Raw genomic sequence first — 22,906 nt, forward strand, 5'->3', positions numbered from 1 at the left:
TTGTGTGAAGTGATTTTCAAAAGAAGTCAATGAATAGAACTTATTCTACTGGCTGGTGCAAAGTCCATATTTTAACTAATATGTTAAGTATAGCCTTGACTTCCCCCAGGAGGTGTTAATCTGGCCTTAATAGGCAAAGAGGTTAAGCCTTTTTGGTATAATGTCCTCAGCATGTTCAAGAAAAGAAAGTTTTGTACAAATCCCAACATTAAATGCTTCCTTAGGGCACCAACCTTTATTCTAGTCCCACAAGCTCGTAAATAAATACATTGGAACCTAAATTCCCTCTAAGCTGTGTGGCCGGGTGGCCACCCAGCAGGCTATCAAATGCCGGCACTTCAGGTGTCCCTCTCCACACTGCTGTGCTGCTCCTGCCCTCTGCCTTGGAGCCCCTGGCCAGCTGCTACCGGGAGGGGGAGGTGGGCACTGATGTCAGGGTGTCCCCCTTCCCCTGTCCCTGTACCCCATCTCCACAGAGCCGGGGGCGACATGACAGGGCTCAGGACAGGGCTCAGGATGGAGGGAGCTTGCTGGCAGCTGTTGCTGTGTCTGGACAAGCAGGCTTCAGACTGCTGAGTGCCAATCTACTTAAAAGGGCAGCGTACTTAAAGGGGCAGTGTGTGTGTGTCTCTCTGTCACGCATTTGCACTGATGGCATGCAAAATCCAACCTCAGAAGATTATTTTATCTCAGGAAATACTGAACATACTGAGCTACTGTTCTCATTTTTGTTAGACAGCTCATCAGTAGTTTGGTGGTGAAAGGGACTCTCTTCATCCTAGTTTTAAGAATAATTTCTACTCCATTTTCTGGTCAGAATTATACAGAGGGGACTGGGGAATGTTTTATAATTCCATCACTACTTTGTTTTGGTAAAGGACTTCTATTGTTGTTATACTCTGTCTGAAGTTTCATCCAGATTAGGAAGAGATCAAGATTTGATGGAGGTCACCTGACCTTGACCAGCTATATTGAGCTAAAAGTTGTTGACCTTATGTGTACAGTAGAGTAAAGGCTGGGGTTAGGTAAAATTTGTTAGCTAATCCCAATTTCCTTTCTTAATCTAGACAGACCCTTAGAAGATATGTAAATGGTATCCCCTAAAACCAACTCCAGCACTGCCATGTTGCTGCCTACTTACTCGTATTTCTTTTTTGCAGTCTAATCATTTCACCATTTCAATTCTGTCATACAGTTGCCTTGAGGGACCAAGCAAGAGTCTCAATAGCACAGCTGAACCTTGTGCTTTTTTATAATTGTACCATACTATGCTGTTACTTTGCTGATGATTTGGCTTTTTATTGTATTTTATTTCAGCATAAAATTTAAAAAAATAACCTCCTATCTTTGGGCCATATAATGAAACTATTAGGATGGTGGAAGTTTGATTTGAAATGTTGGAAATTTGCAAGAGCATGCAAGCCATGAGACAGATTTTTAATGTATGGTCCCATTAAAAAGAAAACAATTTATATGTACTGTCCTATCACCTTTTAAAAAAATTAACTATATAATTTGTTCATTCAGTGGCTATTTTCACTTTTAACAATTTTATTTTTATATATTTTAGGAGCTAAATTTAGAAAATATGCAGGCCACTCAGCACATGTAACTAATGTACGTTGGTCACATGATTTTCAGTGGGTGTTAAGTACAGGAGGTGCTGATCACTCTGTTTTTCAGTGGAGATTTATTCCAGAAAGTGTAACAAATGGAATCCTTGAAACAGCATCCCAAGGTAAAAATCTCCATTTTCTGAAAATTTGCTTATGATGTTTATTTTGTTGTTTTTGTTTAATAAAAATCAAAGAAATATGTAGCACTGATGCAGAAGGTTGTGTTGGATGAAGAGAAAAATATTATTTTTCATATTAGTCTTTGGAATACCACACATCCAGCTTGCACAGGGCCTTTTGCTTTCCTGTAGATTCATGAGAGTTAATAGACTAGTGTATGTCCCAGGCAAAATCCACTCAAATAATCCTGTAGCAGGATTCAGGGAATTTATCTGGGAAGATACCAGAGATATTTTCAACTCACATCAAAAATAAGAAGCTTGTAAGAGGGAGAGATGTATGAGATCAGAGTCAGTTTTCAAAACTGAACACCTGAATTGTGTACACAAATCCTAATTGTGCATGAAAAAGGCAATTAGCTGTGTAAATGCCATTTTGTGTGTCTATGTGTAAATATGCATATGAACATGTGAGATTTGTGTGTACAATTTAATGGTCATATTTGAAAATTGCACTTGTAATGTGCATTGTGCCTGTAATATTGAACAGAAGCATATAAATTACATAACGTCAACTGCTAAATATTGGATTTCCCTGCAGGAAATCTTTCACATGGTCTCAGACCCTGCAGAAATTAACTGATTTTTTCCATGTGATATAACACATTATTTCAAGCAAGTAGAGGGATCACACATCATGCAATATTTCAGGATAACCATAAAATTTCTGCATGTCATCACTATAAAAGGTAGTTACAGATAATGTATAATCCCAGTTGGGTGAATTCCATTAATTATTATTAGGGCTGTCAAGCGATTACAAAAATTAATCATGAGTAATTGTGCGATTAAAAAAAAGAATCGCAATTAATCTCATTGTTAAACAATAATAGAAGACCATTTATTTAAATATTTTTGGAAGTTTTCTACATTTTCAAATATATTGATTTCAATTACAACAAAGAATGCAAAGTGTAGAGTGCTCACTTTATATTTATTTTTGATTATGAGTATTTACCCTGTAAAAAAACAAAAGAAATAGTATTTTTCAATTCGCCTAATACAAGTACTATAGTGCAATCTCTTTATCATGAAAGTTGAACTTAAAAATGTAGAATTATGTACAAAAAAACCTGTATTCAAAAATTAAACCATGTAAAATTTTAGAGCCTGCAAGTCCACTCAGCCCTGCTTCTTGTTAAGCCAATTGCTCAGACAAACAAGTTTATTTACATTTGCAGGAGATAATGCTGCCCGCTTCTTGTTTATAATGTCACCTGAAAGTGAGAACAGGCGTTCTCGTGGCACAGTTGTAGCCGTCATTGCAAGATATTTACATGCCAGATGTGCTAAAAATTCATATGTCCTTTCATACTTCAACCACCATTCCAGGGGACATGTGATCATGCTCATGACGGGCTCGATAACAATCCAAAGCAGTGTGGACTGATGCATGTTCATTTTCATTATCTTAGTCAGATGCCACCAGCAGAAGGTTGATTTTCTTTTTTGGTGGTTTGGGTTCTGTAGGTTCCGCATTTCAGTTTTGCTCTTTTAAGACTTCTGAAAGCATGCTCGACGCCTCGTCCCTCTCAGATTTTGGAAGGCACTTCAGATTCTTAAACCTTGGGTCGAGTGCTGTAGCTATCTTTAGAAATCTCACATTGGCACCTTCTTTGCATTTTGTGAAATCTGTAGAGAAAGTGTTCTTAAAATGAACAACATATGCTGGGTCATCATCCGACCCTGCTATAACATGTAATATATGGCAGAATGTGGGTAAAACAGAGCTGGGGACATGAAGTTCTCCCCCAAGGAGTTCAGTCACAAATTTAATTAACGCGTTATTTTTTAACGAGCGTCATCAGCTTGGAAGCATGTCCTCTGGCATGGTGGCCGAAGCATGAAGGGGCATACAAATGTTTAGCATATCTGGCACGTAAATACCTTGCAATGCTGGCTACAAAAGTGCCATGCAAATGCCTGTTCTCACTTTCTGGTGACATTCTAAATAAGAAGTGGGCAGTATTATCTCCTGTAATTGTAAACATACTTTTTTGTCTTAGCAATTGGCTGAACAAGAAGTAGGAATGAGTGGACTTGTAGGGTCTGAAGGTTTACATTGTTTTGTTTTTTGAGTGCAGTTATGTAGCAAAAAAATTCTACATTTGTAAGTTGGACTTTCACGAGCAAGAAATTGCACTACAGTACTTGTATTTGGTGAACTGAAAAATACTGTTTCTTTTGTTTATCATTGTTACAGTGCAAATATTTGTAATAAAAAATAATATAGACTTTGATTTCAATTAAAAGACAGAATATAATATATATAAAAATGTAGAAAAACATCCAAAATATTTAAATATTTCAATTGGTATCCTATTGTTTAACAGTGCGATTAAAACTGTGATTAATCGTGATTAATTTTTTTTTAGTTAATCGTGTGAGTTAACTGTGATTAGTTGACAGCCCTAATCATTATTCAGGGTTTTACAATAGAGACCTTGGCATTGAAGTGGGAGAATTATCTGTGTTTACCTTTGCGATACAAATCCAGAAATGTTCACCAAGTCCATAGAATGTTTGCAAACACTTTAAAGCTTCTGAAGGTTTTGCGTTAATTCCTGGTAGTCTAAAAAATTGTGAAAATGTGACATAATATTCTGTTCTGACTAGATAATAACTATTACATGTGGATTGATTTTTATGCAGAGGGAGGTATTGAGTCATACAGTGAAGAGTCAGATTCTGATTTATCTGATGTGCCAGAGCTAGATTCAGATATTGAGCAGGAAGCTCAAATCAACTATGATCGCCAAGTGAGTAAAAATGAATATAGAGATGTAAACTCAGCTGCCTAATAATCCACTGTAACTTTTCAGTAAAGCCAGTTAAAATAAAGTTGCAGCAAATTCATCTGTCTACTTCGAGAAAAAATATTTTGACAATATTTATGCAGCCAATATACAAAATAAAAGCACTGTGTACTTTAGCTACAGATGAGTATTTGAAAAGCATTTAAGAAAAAGTGCCTACATGTACAAAAGCCTTATACTAGTATGATAGATATGTCCTTTTATTATCATGCCCATCAGCTTCAATGAAGTTTCACTCAGCCTGTATTATAATATATCACACATAAAAAATACTTTAAAAGAACACTATTAAAGTTTCAAAATCAAGAACTCGGAAGTATGGAAATGACAGAATTAAGGATGCTGTGCAGCCTTAATTCTTTCTCCTTGTGTGTATGCATTATGATAGATTTTAATTATATGTTCACATACTATTTTTTCCACAGAACCAATGCCTCATTTAGTTTACAGAATGGTGCTGCTCTTGGGATGAATTAGGGTGGTATAATAAAGGAGGCTGTTGTCTGTAGGACCTTGCCTCATTTGCTGCAGAAATTGGAAGGTGTGTGTTGAATGAGGTAGGGGATTAGCAGGAAGAAAAAGAAAGCTCTGATGGTCAAGGCAGTTAAATGCTGCTGTCTTGGAAAATTGGATTTTATCCCTGACTTTGCCACAGAATTCTGTGTGATGCTGAGCAAGTCATTTAAATCAGGCTTTTTAGAAGTAGTCATTAATTGTGTGTTCCTCATTTTCTGGGAGTTCGACTTGATACCCTGGGGTCTGATTTGCAGAAGTACTGAGAACTCACAGCTGCAACTGAAGTCAATGATGAACTCCGCTTTGAACATAAAAAATGCTAACTAATAATGGTAGTTATTCTGAAAAATCACATCCTCCCTGTCTCACGTTGGTCATCCAAATTAGTGGATACTTTGAACTTACTCTCTGTGCCGCAGCTCCCTACAGTAAAATGGAATAATGCCACCTCCTCATCTCACAGAGGTGTTGTGAACATAAATTAATGAATGTTTGTGAAGCATTCAGATACTATTGAGACAAGCACCATAGAAAGGGACATGAGGAAATTAATAATTCTTTGTTCAGAGTGTAGGTAAATGAGGCCTAGGGTCACACACTGAACGAAACAAAATATTGGATAGCTGCTTATTAAGTGAGCAATGTCCATCCTGTGCCCTAACTGAGGAAGGGGTCCTGTGGAAAAATAGTGTATCATCATGTAATTAAAGACTGTATCATAATGGCACAAGGGGGCCAAATTAAGCTTCCACATGTTGGGGAAGCACTGACTCTGAAAAAGATTTGGGGTCAGTGGTGGCTACGCAGCTGAACATGACCTCTCAATGTGATGCTGTGGCGAAAAAAGCTAATCCTGGAATGCATAAACAGGGAAATCTCAAGTAGGAGTAGGGAGGTTATTTTACCTCAGTATTTGGACTGGTGTGACTGGTGCAGGAATACTGAGTCCAGTTCTGGTGCCCACAATTCAAGGATGTTGATAAATTGGAGAGGGTTCAGAGAAGAGCCACAAGTATGATTAAAGGATTAGAAAACATGCCTTATAAGTGATAGACACAAAGAGCTCAATCTATTTAATTTAACAAAGACAGTAAGGGGTGATTTGATCATCATCTATAAGTATCTACACAGGGAACAAATATTTAATAATGGGCTGTTCAGTCTAGCAGAGAAAGGTATGACACAATCCAATGGCTGGAAGTTAAAGCTAGACAAATTTAGACTGGAAATAAAATGTAAATTTTTGACAGAGTAATTAACCATTGGAACAATTTACCAATAGTCATGGTGGTGTGTTCATCACTGATAATTTTTGAATCAGGATTGGACATTTTTCTAACAAATATATTATTGGAATTATTGTGGACAAGGTCAATGGTCCGTGTAATACTGGAGGTCAGACTAGATGATCACAATGGTCCCGCCTTGAAATCTATGAATCTATAAACATCAGGAGTGAAATCAGGAAGACCAAATCACAACTGGAGTTGCAGCTAGCAAGAGATGTTAAGAGTAACAAGAAGGGTTTCTTCAGGTATGATAGCAACAAGAAGAAAGTCAAGGAAAGTGTGGGCCCCTTACTGAATGAGGGAGGCAACCTAGTGACCGAGGATGTGGAAAAAGCTAATGTACTCAATGCTTTTTTTGCCTCTGTCTTCATGAACAAGGTCAGCTCCCAGACTACTGCACTGGGCAGCACAGCATAGGGAGGAGGTGACCAGCCCTCTGTGGAGAAAGACGTGGTTTGGGACTATTTAGAAAAGCTGGACGAGCACAAGTCCATGGGGCCGGATGCGCTGCATCCGAGAGTGCTAAAGGAGTTGGCGGATGTGATTGCAGAGCCATTGGCCATTATCTTTGAAAACTCATGGCGATCGGGGGAAGTCCCAGATGACTGGAAAAAGGCTAATGTAGTGCCCATCTTTAAAAAAGGGAAGAAGGAGGATCCTGGGAACTACAGGCCAGTCAGCCTCACCTCAGTCCCTGGAAAAATCATGGAGCAAGTCCTCAAGGAATCAATTCTGAAGCACTTAGAGGAGAGGAAAGTGATCAGTAACAGTCAGCATGGATTCACCAAGGGCAAGTCATGCCTGACTAATCTAATTGCCTTCTATGATGAGATAACTGGCTCTGTGGATGAGGGGAAAGTGGTGGACGTGTTGTTCCTTGACTTTAGCAAAACTTTTGACATGGTCTCCCACAGTATTCTTGCCAGCAAGTTAAAGAAGTATGGGCTGGATGAATGGATTATAAGGTGGATAGAAAGTTGGCTAGATTGTCGGGCTCAGTGGGTAGTGATCAATGGCTCCATGTCTAGTTGGTGGCTTGTATCAAGTGGAGTGCCCCAAGGGTCGGTCCCTAGGGCTGGTTTTGTTCAATATCTTCATAAATGATCTGGAGGATGGTGTGGATTGCATCCTCAGCAAGTTTGCAGATGACACTAAACTGAGAGGAGAGGTAGATATGCTGGAGGGTAGGGATAGGATACAGAGGGCCCTAGACAAATCAGAGGATTGGGCCAAAAGAAATCTGTTGAGGTTCAACAAGGACAAGTGCAGAGTCCTGCACTTAGGATGGAAGAATCCCATGCACCGCTACAGACTAGGGACCAAATGGCTTGGCAGCAGTTCTGCAGAAAAGGACCTAGGGGTTACAGTGGACGAGAAGCTGGATATGAGTCAACAGTGTGCCCTTGTTGCCAAGAAGGCCAATGGCATTTTAGGCTGTATAAGTAGGGGCATTGCCAGCAGATTGAGGGATGTGATTGTTCCCCTCTATTCGACATTGGTGAGGCCTCATCTGGAGTACTGTGTCCAGTTTTGGGCCCCACACTACAAGAAGGATGTGGAAAAATTGGAAAGAGTCCAGCGGAGGGCAACAAAAATGATTAGGGGACTGGAATTCATGACTCACGAGGAGAGGCTGAGGGAACCGGGATTGTTTAGTCTGCTGAAGAGAAGAATGAGGGGGGATTTGATAGCTGCTTTCAACTACCTGAAAGGGGGTTTCAAAGAGGATGGCTCTAGACTGTTCTCAGTGGTAGCTGATGACAGAACAAGGAGTAACGGTCTCAAGTTGCAGTGGGGGAGGTTTAGGTTGGATATTAGGAAAAACTTTTTCACTTGGAGGGTGGTGAAACACTGAAATGGGTTACCTAGGGAGGTGGTGGAATCTCCTTTCTTAGATATTTTTAAGGTGAGGCTTGACAAAGCCCTGTCTGGGATGATTTAGTTGGGGATTGGTCCTGCTTTGAGCAGGGGGTTGGACTAGATGACCTCCTGAGGTCCCTTCCAAGCCTGATATTCTATGATTCTATGATCAATTCTGGCAATTCCTAACTTCTGGGAGCTTGAGTTTACAGCCTTAATAATGGTCTTTTAATTTAGTTTCTTGTGTGTAATTGTCTATGTTTTTAAAAAGCAAACTGAAGGAACAGAAATTTGATCATGTGGCATCATATTGACACACATGGGTCATCAGCAGGATTAGAACTTTAAGATCCACTGCACTGACCTCTGAGCTAGTGGAGTAACTGATAGCAACAGTAGGTTACTGTCCTCTATGTCAATTAGCACTAGAGGGTGTTTAAACAGACATCTTGCCTGTGGGTTTCACAGGTGTTTGCTAATAGCAGACGAATGGTGAGACTCAGTAATCTTGGGTTCTATTCAAGGCTTTAGAGGGGCGTGTGCTCTAGTGGGCACAAACTCTTCTGCCCATTCCTCTCCAGCTTAACCCGTTCTGTCCTATCCCTTCCAACATGTCTCTTAAGACTTCTCATCTCAGTTCCATTCTTTTTGCCTACCCAGTCTCCTCTTCCGGGCTTAGTCTCCTAACCCCCCCATACTCCCAGTGTCCTTGCCAAACCCAGTTCCCCACTCCTGGCTCCTTGTCCACTCTGTCTGTCCCATTCCTCCCTGCCCACCCCCCAACACTGGCTCCCTGTCTCCCTCCCTGGGATCCTTATTCAATTTTAGTCCTCCCTTCTTACTCCTCACCCTGCTGCTTGCCCCAGTCTCCTCACTCTGTGGCAACTTGTCCCAATCTTTTTGCCTGTCAAGTCCTAGTTCCTCCCCCACACCCTCCTGCTCCTTGTCAGATCTTCTCTCCTGCCCCCGTTCACCCCCGACTGATTTCTAGTCCCAGTCACAGATCCTTGTCCAATCTCAGTGTCGTCCCCTGCCGCCAGCGGCTCCCAGTACTCCACATGTCTCACTAGCTTCCAGGCTCCTTGCTCAACCAGTTCCAGCCTCCTCTCCCTCCCTGTTCCCAGTTTTAGTTACCATGCCCTGCCAGTCCCAGTCTCCTTGTCCCACCAATCTTAATTCCCCCCACGCATACCACCAACTCCCAGTAACGCTTTCTCTCCCTTCCCCCTTCATCCCCAATCTCACCAGACTTCTTTCCCCAATGTACTCGTTTCTTCCCTTCCCTGGTCCATATTTTGTCCCCTCTGCATTTGAATCAGATGGCTTCCTCCTTCACACTGTCTGAGTTCCAGCATGGGATTGGGGAGGGTGTCATTGACAGTGCAGGAGAGACAGGCTCCGTACTCTCACTTCCAGTATTCAGCCCCATTCTGACTCACAGCAGCTGGGATCAGCCATTACAGTGAAAGTCCAGCTTCATACTTGTAGTCCTGTGTTGGAGCCACTGTGAGGGGATGAAGCATGCTAGATGTGAGGACAGAAAATTTGGATATTTTAGAACTGAGAGATGTGAGAAGCTCGAGCATGTTCAATGTGGACAGAAAATTTGGATATTTTAGCTGCTAAAGTTGAAAAAGTCTCTAGTGAGGATGTGTGAACAGTGATTTTTCAAAGGCTTGTAGCTTGGCGAAATATTGGCAGATTTTCAGATGGATGGTAAAGGGCACATCCCTGAAACAAATGCCAGATTTCAAGTCCTTGCTCCAAATCATAGATGATAAAGATATTCAAAGAAAAGGTAGCCAGAATTACTTTATTATAAGTAAGAGTGCATTTTTCACTAGCCTCATTAGTGGAAACAACTGAACAGTTTTGGCTGAAATTAGAGATAGACTAGAATTTTCAAAAGTGCCTAGTCCCATTTTCAGACGTGACTTATCTTCTTACTTTTCACTTTTGAAGATGGAACTTAGGCTCCTAAATTACTTTGGCACTTTTGAAAATGTTACCTATAATATTTTATGTTTCATTGTTAGTGTAACGGTGTGGCTTGCCCCATGCACTGGAGAGCCTGGGGCTAAACCAAACTGATTACAAAATGAGCCCCACCTGAGGGGAATCAGACAATTTCCCATATCAAGCAGAAAGTGGCTGCAGTAAAGCAGACTGAGCTGGGCTTAAGTGGTGATAAAGCTTGGCTGGGGAAAGAGATGGAGGAAGAGCCAGAGCAAGAAGGAAAGCTTTCTAGGCAGGGAGGAGACAGAGAGACGCAGAGGGGAACTGAAAAGATTGGGTAGGAAGCAGCCCAGACAGAACTACAGCACAGGTAAAGGAACAGACCTATTTATTCAGTACATGGCCTTAAGTCAAAACCCAGAGGGTGGAACTGGGTTCACCTACAAAGGGGGCATACAAATCCTTCGCAAGGATTATTGAGCCTAGGATGGGGGGCCTACAGACTATGCCCTGAAGATAGGCAGATGATTAGCCCCAGAGAGGGTGGAAGAATTTTGTTTATGTTAAAGACGTTTGGGGACTCTTTGTTTGGACAGTTGTGACTCTGAAAGGGGTGGACTTAAGATGGTGACCCAGCTAAAGGGCCAAGTTACTGGAAGAGAAGCCACCACAGTGCCCGAGCAACTGTTGGCAGGGTGGTGCTAGAGTAGCAAGAGAATTGCTATGCCACGTCTGGCTAGGAGGGAGGCCCTAGTAGTGAGTGGACTTATTTACAGGTGGCATCCTTTAAAAGTTTTTGAAGATGGTGTTTGAAACCAGATGAAAACAGTGTGTGAACAGTACAGTGTATGCTAGTGACAGGCAAAATGTCTAGAGTTTGTGTTTGTATACTCATCCAAAATTTCAGATGCTTATCTGAACCTCTGTGTGGTAACATTTCCAGATCAGACATTCTTATGATGTTTTCAGCACCCCTGGGGTCAGGGGTGCTAAAAATTAGGTCATAATTTCAAATGTGTGGAAATAGCTTTTGTTGCAAGAGATTTTGGTACTCCACTGCCATCTAAAACCAAGAAATGAAGAGATGTACAAAAAAAAGAAATAATTTAAAGCTATATTTCAGCCTCGTGGTGAATTTAATTGATGTCACAACCTCTAAGTGGCGTCAAACAGCTCTAGGAGTTCCACAATGTTTCAACATCTCTAACTGATTTACATGTATAATATTTTGTATCTCTGGTATATATATTAAGACTGTAATTCCATCTCGGGATTCTGGTGACATTTGCAAATCACTTAAGTAATGTGCTTATTGTATATGTCACCAGAACTTATTGATGGAATTATTTCATTATTATGTACAGGTTTAAGTATATGTATTAAGTTGAAAAAAGAAATTTAGAGTATCAGTATTAAAAATCCTGTTCACAAAGTAGTATGTGATACATGAAACTTCTTGAATAGCAATGACCTTTCCCTGACCTTCCATTAATACCACTAGTGGGGATCCTCCTCTTCTCTTTAGGGCAGGGATCATGACTTCTTCTGTCTTGTACATTGTTGAGCACACTGACATACAACTAATATTTTTCATTATTATTATTTAAGGAACTGGTCAGTGTGTATTTATATTCAATTCACTTGAGATGTATAATTAAGTGTAACTTATTCTTCAGGTTTACAAAGAAGATCTACCTCAGCTGAAACAACAAAGTAAAGAGAAAAACCATTCAGTGCCCTTCCTTAAAAGAGAGAGAGCTCCTGAGGACAGCTTAAAACTGCAGTTTGTACATGGGTATTGTAACTACTAAGTAAAGGTTCTTGGACTTCTCTTTTGTAAGCCAAAATTTCCATTGAATAGCACAGTGCTTAAATAGACACTCTTAAACACACCTTAATTAACTTGAGGTAAAGTATTTGATGTAACATTTTCCACTGCTTACCCACAGGTAAATTACTGCGCCTACTGGTATTGTGGTAAAAATGGGAATATCACCTATACATTTCTCTTCTTTTCAGTTGTGATTGTTAGAGAGGAGGATAGAAAGAGGTACCAATGTACCTAAGTAATAACCAAGCATTATCTTTTTTTTTAAGATCACCTTTTCAACTCAGAGTTGACTTTCCTTGGTATTTCCTGGAGCAGTCATTAGGTCCATTAGCTATGGTTGTTGTAATTAGTAGAAATGTGTGATACATTTGCAGCACAAAAGCATGCAAAGCTTTCCTGGGTGTAATTTTGTATGAACTTCAGCTAATTTTATGATTTCTCATCCAGATCATAGGAACTCTGTGTTTTCTCATGATTTTGATGCAAATCAGGTGAACACTGACAGTTCTGGATGAGTTTTTGGTTCAGTTAATCCCCAAAATCAAAGTGAAATTTGAGTCGTAATTGTTTGAATGCAGAAAAAAAGGTATACTTAACTAGTGCAAAGAAAACCATGGAGTTTTACGCAGCTCTAGTCGTTAACAATTATGAATGTAATATAAGACATTTAAATGGTTGTAGTCAGCCTGTATATTATGATATTTTGGGTCTAGCTCAGATAAGTAATTTGCGTAGTTAGATTGTTTTCCCCCAAAGTACATGGATATTTTTGGTGGCATATTAAACTTCCCTTGCTTTATATTTATTTCAGTTACAGAGGCTACGACTGTCGAAATAATTTGTTCTACACACAAACTGGAGAAGTAGTTTACCACATCGCTGCTGTTGCCATTGTATACAGTAGACAACAACACACCCAAAGACTATATCTTGGTCATGATGATGACATCCTCAGCTTAACCATCCATCCAATGAAAGACTATGTTGCTACTGGACAGGTATGTATCTAGGAGTGTTGGTCATAACAAAACAACTTAAGGAATTCTCTATCACAAACTATATTTGAGAAATGCAAAACAGTTTGTGTACCTTTGTCATAAAGAAAGGTATTTTTCTGCTTTGAAAATCACAGATTAAATGTTTTGCTACCCATGTCATTGCCTAACTGCTAGGGAAAGCAGTAGTGGAAACCATGACTGTGACACTGTTACAGTATTCCTAAAAAACAGAAATTAGAGTCTCCTATTGTGGCATTTGGAAAGTTGCTTATTCACTCTGAACCTTTGCTCCTCATCTGTAAAATGTAGAAAATAATACATATTTCCCTACCTCCCAAGAGTCTTCTAATGTTTACTTAGGTTTTTATTATTTTATTATATTTGTATAACAGTAGCACCTAAAGGTCCCAAGTAGGCAAGGATCTCATTGTGTTAGGCACCATACTGACAAAGTAAAAGACTGTCCTGATGCAAAAAGCATTAATTCTTAATTCTAAGATATGACAGGATGGCGAGACATATAGGCAGGGGCCAGGGAGCAGCCGCGTAGCCAGGTGGAGGGAACAGGGGGAGGGTGGATGAGCTAATGATAGTAACAGAATATTTGTGTAAAGATTAGCAATGTTCACAATCTTTAGGTATAATAAGATGAACAACAACAGTAACATTAGATTCCTGATTGATAGGGCTGCAGATTTGTCATAGCATTTTTTAAACAAAAATCAGGGAGCAGTTATGGCAGATACAGTAAAAGTCATAGGTTACCAAATTTACCTTGACTTCTCACTGACTTTTGATTTAAAAAAATATTGTACTCCTTGCCCTGCTGAGGAGGTATGGACCATCCGCAGCAGCACCTTTAACCTCAGGATTGCAACCCTAATCCTGACTTGGTGTGGAAGGGAGGGCTGCCCAAGGACAGGGAGGATGCTCTGAAAAGTGAGAGCCTGCACACGCTCATCCTGCAGCAGCAGGTCCTGTGGGCCTGTGCCTGGCACCCTGCTCTGGGCATTGTGACTTGGCATGTTTGCTCTGGTTTGTCCAGCACTCCCCCCCGCCACATTATGACAGAGGTTGGGTGGGCCAATCCTGAGTGGCACTGCAACCTGGTGTACGAGGTCATAATGCCCAAAGCAGGGAGCTGGGCCCAGCCCTGTGGGATCAGAGCTGCTGCTGCTGTGAGTGAGTGACTGGCAGAAAAAGTCACGGGCAAATGGGAAAATCACACTAAAGGTGCCTTTTTTTTCCACCCACTAAGACAAACCTGTAGTCTACTGTTTCCATATCCATTCTCATCAGGCAGGGATTTGTACTCATCATGGCAGGGGTGAGTGTTGAGGGATTTGAAGAAAGATGAAATCGAACTATATGGATTATAAAAGTGAGTTTTACTTATTCATAAGGAGTGGTAATGGGGGAAAGCTCAAAGGTGTCTAGGGAGAAGCTGACTGGTGGGCAGTAAAGACTGGGAATGTTGGAGAAGGAAAAGCAGGCATCATCATCATCATGATATAAATTACTAGATCAACTATGTAGCGTGGGACCAAGTCCTGAAAAGGCTTATAGATAGAGACAAGAAACATATGTTGGATGTGTAGATAAGTGAAAGCATTGGAGAAACTCAGAGAAGACTGATGTGCTCAGAACCAGGAAGATAATCCTAGAAGCAGCATTTTGAATAGACTTGAGTGGAACAAAGGTGCAGCAGTTAAGGCCAGGGAGGAGGAAGTTGCAGCAGTTAAGATGCAAGATAAGGGCCTAGATGAGAATTTGATCGTGTAGAGAGAGAAAAGGTCAAATTTTAGAAACATTCTTTACCACGAAGTGGAGAGATTTAGACGCAGCCTAGATGTGTGGATTTCAAAGGAGGGTTGAATTAAAGATGATGCCCAGAGGGGAAAGGAGGGAGAGGAGAGGCTTTGGGACAAAATATAAGACCTCTGATTTGGGAATGTTGCATTTAAATTGAATGGCTGGACATCCACAAAGAGATGTCAGAAGGACAGGCTGAGATTTAAGTTTGTGCAGATGAAGGCAAGTCTGAAGTGGATATGAAGTCAAAGTTTTGTTTATGGATAAGATCATCCAGAGACAGAATGCAGAGGAAGAAGAGTGTAAAGGCTGGAGCTCTCTTGAACCTCCAACATTAGTTACAGGCATATGAGGAGGACCTACCAAACAAAACGCTGAAGAAATTATTAAAGAGGTAGGAAGAGAACTAGGAATAGTCACAAAAGCTGAGGGAAGGTGAAATTTTAAAAGACCATGGCCAGCAGCATCAAAGTAGCCAGTAGGTCAAGGAGGACAAGGATGTATCCATATTATTTGGATGCAAAGTGCTCAATAGACCCTTTGTTAAGTGTGGCTTCTGTGGAGTGTAAAGCTGGAAGTCAGATTGGAGAGGATCTAGGCTGGAATGGGAGGGAAGGAACTTCAGACAGTGGTTCTAGAAGGTGCATTGAAAGAATTTGGAAATGAACAAGAGAAGAGAGATTGGGTGATAATTTTAAAGGAAGCTACAGTGAGGTGGTTTTTGTTTGATTTTAAGATGGGGGAGACCAAAGCATGCTCATACAGGGAGGGGAAGGAAGAAATAGAGTAGGGGGTGAGGGAGGTCAGGAGACTGGAAGAAACTGGAGGAGGAGGAAAGCAGGAGAGTATGCAGTGAAAAAGGAGAGATGAGAAGAAGGTTATGCCAGATGGTTTTCAACATTTCCTTTGAAGGCTGTGCAGAGATGGGGGGAAGGGACAGAAAAGGAAGGTAAAAAAAAAGACAGCTGGGGTTGTGGGTGTGGGATTGAGTGAAGGTGGAGAAGTAGACCTGTGTGGCTAAAAGGATGGCAAAACTGAAAGAAGTGAATTAGTGGAAGAAGTCTGTATGGTTGTGGGATATCTACCGTAAGAGAAGGTGAGGAAGAGGGCACTGAGAATGAAAGAGAAGTTCTCGGTGTTGATGGATAGGAAATCACAGGAGGATGGGGTTTCTGGGCAATGCTGAGGGGCAGGTGGGTGATAGTAAGGGAGATGTGGTAGTGACCAGGGAAATGGAAGTCAGAGATGGAGAAATTGGAGAGAGCAGTTCTTCATGAAGATAAGATCTAATGAGTGCAAAGGTTAATGCTTCTAAAGTATTTTGAAGATGCAAAAGTGCTAAATATTGTTATAGTAATTTAGGAAAAGCTATTAAGATTAGCATTCTAATTTAGGTTGGAAGAGATGCTGCTATTCATGTGTGGGACACACAGACACTAAAATGTTTATCGTTGCTGAAAGGCCAGCACCAAAGAGGAGTATGTGCACTGGATTTTTCAGGTAAGCAACAACCCACACACATCAGAATGAATTATTAAAATTAGTCATTTAGTCTAAAAATGAAATTTATCTTTTAGATAAAAGGACATTTTTATAATTAAGATCAATTTCACATGGGCTGTTTGATAAGAGTGGGATTGTGTATGGGAATCAAGTACATGGCCTTTTTTTTTTTTTTTTTTTCCCTAAAAATGGATTATTATTCAAGTGCTGCTCCCTGTGCGTATTCCAATTGCGGGTGCGCATGTGCGCCATTCACCAGAGCCAGAACTGTTCATAGTAGTTTCCATTGACTCACATGTGCATCGTACATTGACCACATGACTCATCCGAGGCTTTAAGAGGCTGTGTGGGTTGACTCCACTCCAGAGTCAGAATCCTCTGTTCCTCTGTGGTCTTAGTGAGGTAAGAGTACTGCATTTGCCTTTGTACCTAGTTCTTTCTAGTTAGATAGTTGTCCATTCATTCATAGTAGGTAGTTAGGTTCTCCCTTGAATTTCCCCTATCTGGGACTTCTCCTCCTCCTCAGACCCAACAAGCGAGTTTCAAGAACTGTGCCTCGTGCCCTTACCCCTTTTTGGTGGGTGACGAACACACTCATGGCCTGTACTGCCTGGGTGAAGCCCACATAGTTTCTCGCTGCTCCATCTGCCGCTCATTTCCATTGCGGACCCGAGCAGCTCATGAACTTCGCCTCCATAATTTTCTAATGGAGGAGGCAATGTGCCCACATGTGCAACCAGACCCAGCTCTGACGGAACCACCAGAGCGGCGCCCATCACCGATGGTGAGCGCCTCACCGGGTCCCTCATGTGCGGCACCGGCCAGGTTTGTATAATATTTGGTGGTGCCCAGAATGGGTCCAAGTCCTGCCCCCGCCCCCACATACACCTGCCTAAGGCTCTGGGAGGGAGTTTGGGTGCAGGAGAGGGTTTGGGGTGCCAGCTCTGGGAGGAAGTTTGGGTACAGGAGGGGTGCAGGCTCTGGGACAGAGTTTGGGTGCTGGATGCAGGCTCTGGGCTGGGGCAGGGGGTTGACATGGCCCTTTCCCCGGCCTTCTCCTACAGCCTGGAACCATGACACCAGTCCTATCCTCTGGGATATGATCCTGCAGTCGACCTGTGGTTCCTTTACCAATGCATGGCGATCCCTACTCCTGGCCTTACTGGCCCTCATGGGACCCCTACCACCATTTCAGTATGCATCGCCCGCATGGTCTGTCTCCTGTTTCAGGAGGAACCCCTGGGTGCTCCCACTCCATCAGCACTGCTGGCCTCAGTGGCACCATCAGAACCAGCAGTCCCTATAGGCACTTTGTCATCACTGGACGATGCCCTTATTCCACCTTCCCTCTCACCACCAGATGACCATGCACAATTGATGGCTTCTGCACTCAGTCTCCCAGTAGAGGATGTTCAAGACTCCCAGGACCAATTCCTGGACATCCTTCAACCTTCCAGACTGTCTTGTACTGCCTTACCAATACATGGTGCCATCTTACAGTCAGCCCAAGCTTTATGGCATATGCCAGCATCCTGAACCCCCACACCAAAAGTGAGTGGAATGCCGATACTTTATCCCCTCTAAGGGCGCTGATTTCCTTTTTACCCACCCACCACCTAACTCTCTGGTTGTCCACACTGCCACCGAATGCATCCGTCAGCAACACTTCAAGTCTGCTCTTCCAGACTACACTGCTATAAAACTGAACTTGCGAGGCATCATCCACCAGGGCTTTCATTATCGAATTCCATTCCTTCCCTCCTTGCCACCTGCCTGGTGGCCAACCTTCCAAAGATGGTCTCCACGAAGATGCCACTGCCCTCCTCTGAAAGGATGCCATAGAACCTGTCCCATAATGCTACCATGGCCATAGCTTCTATTCCCCCTCTTTCCTCATTCCGAAAAAAGGAGGATGTCTTTGCTCCATCCTGGACCTCTACTCCCTGAATAAATTTATTCACAAGTTTCATTTCAGGATGGTCACCCTCACTCTCATTATCCCCTCCCTTCCCCATGGAGGTTGGTTCATGGCTCTTGATATGAAAGATGCATACTTTCACATAGACACCCACCCCACTCATCGCTAATTCCTCCATTTCACAGTGGGCAGTGCCCATTATCAATTCTGTGTCCTCCGCTTCAGAATCGCTGACACCCCCGTGTCTTCACAAAGGTCTTCGCAGTCGTGGCAGCCCACATGTGCTGACTGGGCCATTCCCTTTTCCCTTACCTGGACAACTGGCTTCTTGTGGCGCCCTCTTGCTCCCATCTCCTCGCCACTATACGGACTTGCCGTACCCTCCTCAGCAGCTTCGGTATCTGCATCAACGAGGACAAGTCGATTCTCGACTCTACCCACACACTCACTTTCATAGGGGCACGACTGAACTCTGTCTCGGCCCACGCTTTTCCTCCATAGGACCACTTTGCCACCCTTACTTCCCTTATTACGACACTCCAGCACCATCCACAGACACACATCTGTCAGTGCCTCCCTCCTGAGCCATATGGTGGCCTGCACTGCTGTTACACTGTATGCCCACCTTCATATACGTTGCCTTCATCTCTGGCTCCGTACTGTCTATGATCCACAATTGGACTGACTAAACAAACCACTCATCCTCCCTCCTCCTGTCTTGACTTCTCTTGTTTGGTGGTGCAACCCATCCACAATTCTAGTGGGCTTCCTGTTTACATCTCCGATGCCCAGCACCACTCTCACCACGGACGTTTTGCTGGTAGGCTGGGGCACCTATCTAAATGACTGCACAGCACAAGGCCTTTGGTCAGAGATGCAGAGATGCACATCAATGTCCTGGAGCTATGGGTGGTCCATCTTGCCTGTCAATCCTTTCTGTCCTTCCTCCACTCCCACAATGTCCAAGTACTGTCAAACAAGATGACGGATGTCAGATACATCAAAAAACAGGACGGTGCAGGGTCCCCTTCTCTCTGTCCGGAAGCTGTCCATATTTGATGCCTCCGACACAAGATCATCCTACATGCAGTGCACCTCCCGGGCACCAGCAACTCTCTGGCAGATAGACTTGTCCACTCCTTCCATGCCAACTACGAGTGGGAACTCTGCAAACCCCCTCTCCAATCTGTCTTTTGTCGGTGGGGCATGTCACTTTGGGACTTCTTCACAACGTCCACAAACTTCCCCTCTTCTGCTCCTGAGGGGGCCTGGACCCGGACTCACAAGGTGATGCCCTTCTCATTCCCTGGACTTCAGATCTCCTCTACGCCTTCCAACCCATTCCACTTCTCCCCCAGGTTCTATGCTAAGTGTGCAGGGACTGCACAATGGTTATCCTCATGGCTTCCTCCTGGCCTCGCCAATACTGGTACACCAATCTTCTCCAACTCTTCGCTCACCCCCCATTCCTCTTCCCACCCTCCTAGATCTCCTGATGCAGGATGCCACCATCACATCTCTCCAGACTCCATTTCCATTCTTGTCCTCCTAGACAACGACTATCTTCATCTCCACTAATCAGGCCTCACTCACTCCTCCATTCATGTTCATCTAGCAGCGCTCAGTGCCTTCCTTCCTCCTGGGGATGGCTTCTCCGTCTTTACTCACCCAACAACCTCCCAATTCCTCTGGGGCCTCCTTGATGCCTTTCACCTCTTGCAGAAGCCTGCACTGTCTTATCTCAATGTGGTCCTCTCTGTTTTCAGCAAGCCACCTTTCAAACCCTTTGCTACCTGCTCCCTCACTTACCTCTCCAAGAAAGTAATCTTCTTGGTAGCCATCACCTCTGCACACCATGTCAGTGAACTGGCGGCCATGATGGCAGACCCACCATTCACGGTCTTCCACAAGGACAAAGTCTCCTTATGTCTGCACCCCAAGTTTGTACCCAAGGTGGCTTCCTCTTTCCACTTCAACCAAAGTGTATATGTTCCGGTCGTCTACCTCAAACACCATACCTCACCCATGGAGCATGCGTTCCACTCCCTTGATGTCTGCAGGGCACTAGCCTTTTATCTCTACTCCACTTGTGCTTTCTGTGCATCCCCCCGTCTCTTTGTTGCCATTGCAGAGCGCTGCCACACCTCCACCCTCTCCTCACAATGACTCTCCAAGTGGATCTCCCACTGCATCGAGACCTGCTATGAGCTCTCTGGCACTCCTCTTCCACTGGGAGTCACAGCCCATTCCACAAGGGCATATGCTGCCACATCAGCCTTCCTGGCAGGAGATACGTTGAGCTGCCACTTGATCCTCCATCCACACCTTCTCCACTCATTATGCCATTGCTCCCTCCACAACTGCGGATGCAGCAGTCGGTCATGCTGTCTTACAGACTTGTTCTTTTTGAGAGCTCTCACGCCAGCCTCATGCTGACCACTGTTCACTACTCTCCTGCATTTGGAATCCACATAGGGACCAGCACTCAAAGAAGAGAAGGTTACTTACTGTAACTGAAAGTTCTTTGAGATGTGTGATCCCTATCTGGATTCCAATCCCTCCCTCTTTCTCCTCTGCTCCAGGCTCCATTCGTTATGGGTACAAGGGAACTAGAGTGGTGTCGACCTACACAGCCTCTTAAAGCCTCAGGCATGCCATGCGGTCAATGCACAACACACGTGCGGGTCAACGGATACTGCTTTGAACAGTTCCTGCTCTGGTGCATGGTATATATGCGCGCCCGCATTTGGAATCCAGATAGGGACCACACATCTCAAAGAACCTCCGGTTACAGTAAGTAACCTTCTCATCTCTCTGGTCTCTAGTCAGCCAAAATATCAGTGGCCTCCTGGAATGCACTTGCCATAGCAAGCCAGCCTATTCAAGGAGAAGATAGACGAGATGTCCTTACTCATGTATGTAGTCCCAATGAAATCATGTACTTCTGTGAGTTTTCTACATATAATAAGAGTACAGCTATTAGATTCAATTTATTGGATGTTTACAGGATGGTGTAATTATTTTGAAGTAGACAAAAGAGTCACTGGAGCATGTAAGCAAGATGGAAGTGTAATTTGCATGCTGTAATTTGCATGCAATTCTTAAATTGTGGTTAGAGATGCCCAAATACAGGAGTGTGTCTGAGGCAGAGGACAGTACAAAGCATCGTTGTCTGTTGCTGTTCTAATCTCCTTCTGAGATGGGCTTGTATTGTCTGGGTTGCCTCACTTTTTGAGAGGCAAGATTCAAGAGTGGGAGAAAGACTGTCTCAGTATTGCAAACCCCCACATGTTCAAAAAACATGAGTCAGGCCCCCCAAAATCATCAGATAGTATTAAAATCATAACATTTTAAAAGAAAACTACTGACTACTGGTTTACCTTTAAGGTGCTCTTGGGTCACATTTTCAAACTTTTCTCTGCAACCATGAGGGCTAGAAATTTCATTCTTTTTTTTTTTTAAATGAAAGCTCAGATCCTCAAGTATTTGCATAACTTTGGGAGCTAGGGCTTTAAGAAAACCATCAAATATTGTGAGCTTAGTGATAAAATTGCAAGAGTTAGCTACACTGGTGTCCATAAACAGGAAGGTGACAGGAGTGGGAGAAAAGGTCCATTAAGGAGTATTGGACTAGGAGGAAGAGATGGTAGCTTGATAATAAAAGATTTTCCAAGGGCCCTGAAATTTTAGTGGATCCAGTTTTCCTTTTAGCCTTTGTTCTCAACAATATCTTGTCAATGCATGATGCAGAGCTATTAGCAGTTTGATATTCAGACATCGGCTTAATTGCTCCTTGTGAACTTTTGTGATTATCTGATTTAAACATCTCTGAACTTCAAAAAAGTTTGGATCTGAATCTAAATTTTGCGGCTGCTCTGTTTCTAAAATAGGTACTTGTTTGAGTGATGGTCCCTGTGCTTATTCCACTGGAGGTACACATGTGCTCCACATGCCTGAAACTGGAAGATTTTTTTCACTAGCAGTGTCTATTAATCCGTGCCTGCCCTCTTCTCCTCATGTTCTGAACCAAGGACATAAGGGGCAGTGCAGATCAACCATCTCTTCAGTTCCATTCTATCACCCATGGTCTGAGACTGAACTTATGCAGAGCCACCAAGGAACAGAAGCCCTGTCCGCTCTTAAGCAACAGGGGCCATATATGCTATCCTGGAGGATCTTACTATCTGTGCAGGCCTGGAATTGCCAATTCTATCTAATCCAGTCCTAACCAGGGAGGTCCCCACACCATCTGTTCAACACTCACAGGTACCAATGACTAGCTGAGGTATAATAAGACCACCAGTACAGAGGGCACCACCCATCAATACAAAGACCTCACACTCCTCCCAACAAATCTGGAATCAACAGGAGAGCATCACCAGCCTTTTCAAAGTGGGCAGTCAGCCCCAACAGATGATCCAAGAACTCATGAGCACCTTCCCACTCTCACAGGAAGGACTATCAGAATCAGTGTTACCCTCCCTTCCTCGTTACCCCCATGATCCCTGGCACTGCACTTATTTGGGTCCCTGGGATCTGTAATTGAGACAGCCTGAGACAGGTAATCCCGCAGGGGTGAGTGGTTCAGCTGATCAGGTTGCTGATTTTTCTC

The 22,906-nt window shown here is 43.0% G+C and overlaps 1 protein-coding gene across 2 annotated transcripts in view; it reads left to right on the plus strand.

The window, feature by feature from the left end:
* EML6 (EMAP like 6) overlaps positions 1–22,906 on the plus strand; it is a 306,539-nt gene that overhangs the window by 128,632 nt on the left and 155,001 nt on the right. For both annotated transcript variants that reach the window (XM_077812018.1, XM_077812016.1), the window contains exons 11-15: positions 1,571–1,738; positions 4,448–4,554; positions 11,909–12,027; positions 12,875–13,061; positions 16,268–16,373. In XM_077812018.1, the coding sequence (XP_077668144.1) occupies positions 1,571–1,738; positions 4,448–4,554; positions 11,909–12,027; positions 12,875–13,061; positions 16,268–16,373 (687 nt within the window). The remainder of the gene's footprint in view (positions 1–1,570; positions 1,739–4,447; positions 4,555–11,908; positions 12,028–12,874; positions 13,062–16,267; positions 16,374–22,906) is intronic.

This window comes from Eretmochelys imbricata, chromosome 3 (assembly GCF_965152235.1).
Source record: "Eretmochelys imbricata isolate rEreImb1 chromosome 3, rEreImb1.hap1, whole genome shotgun sequence".
Lineage (NCBI taxonomy): Eukaryota > Metazoa > Chordata > Testudines > Cheloniidae > Eretmochelys > Eretmochelys imbricata.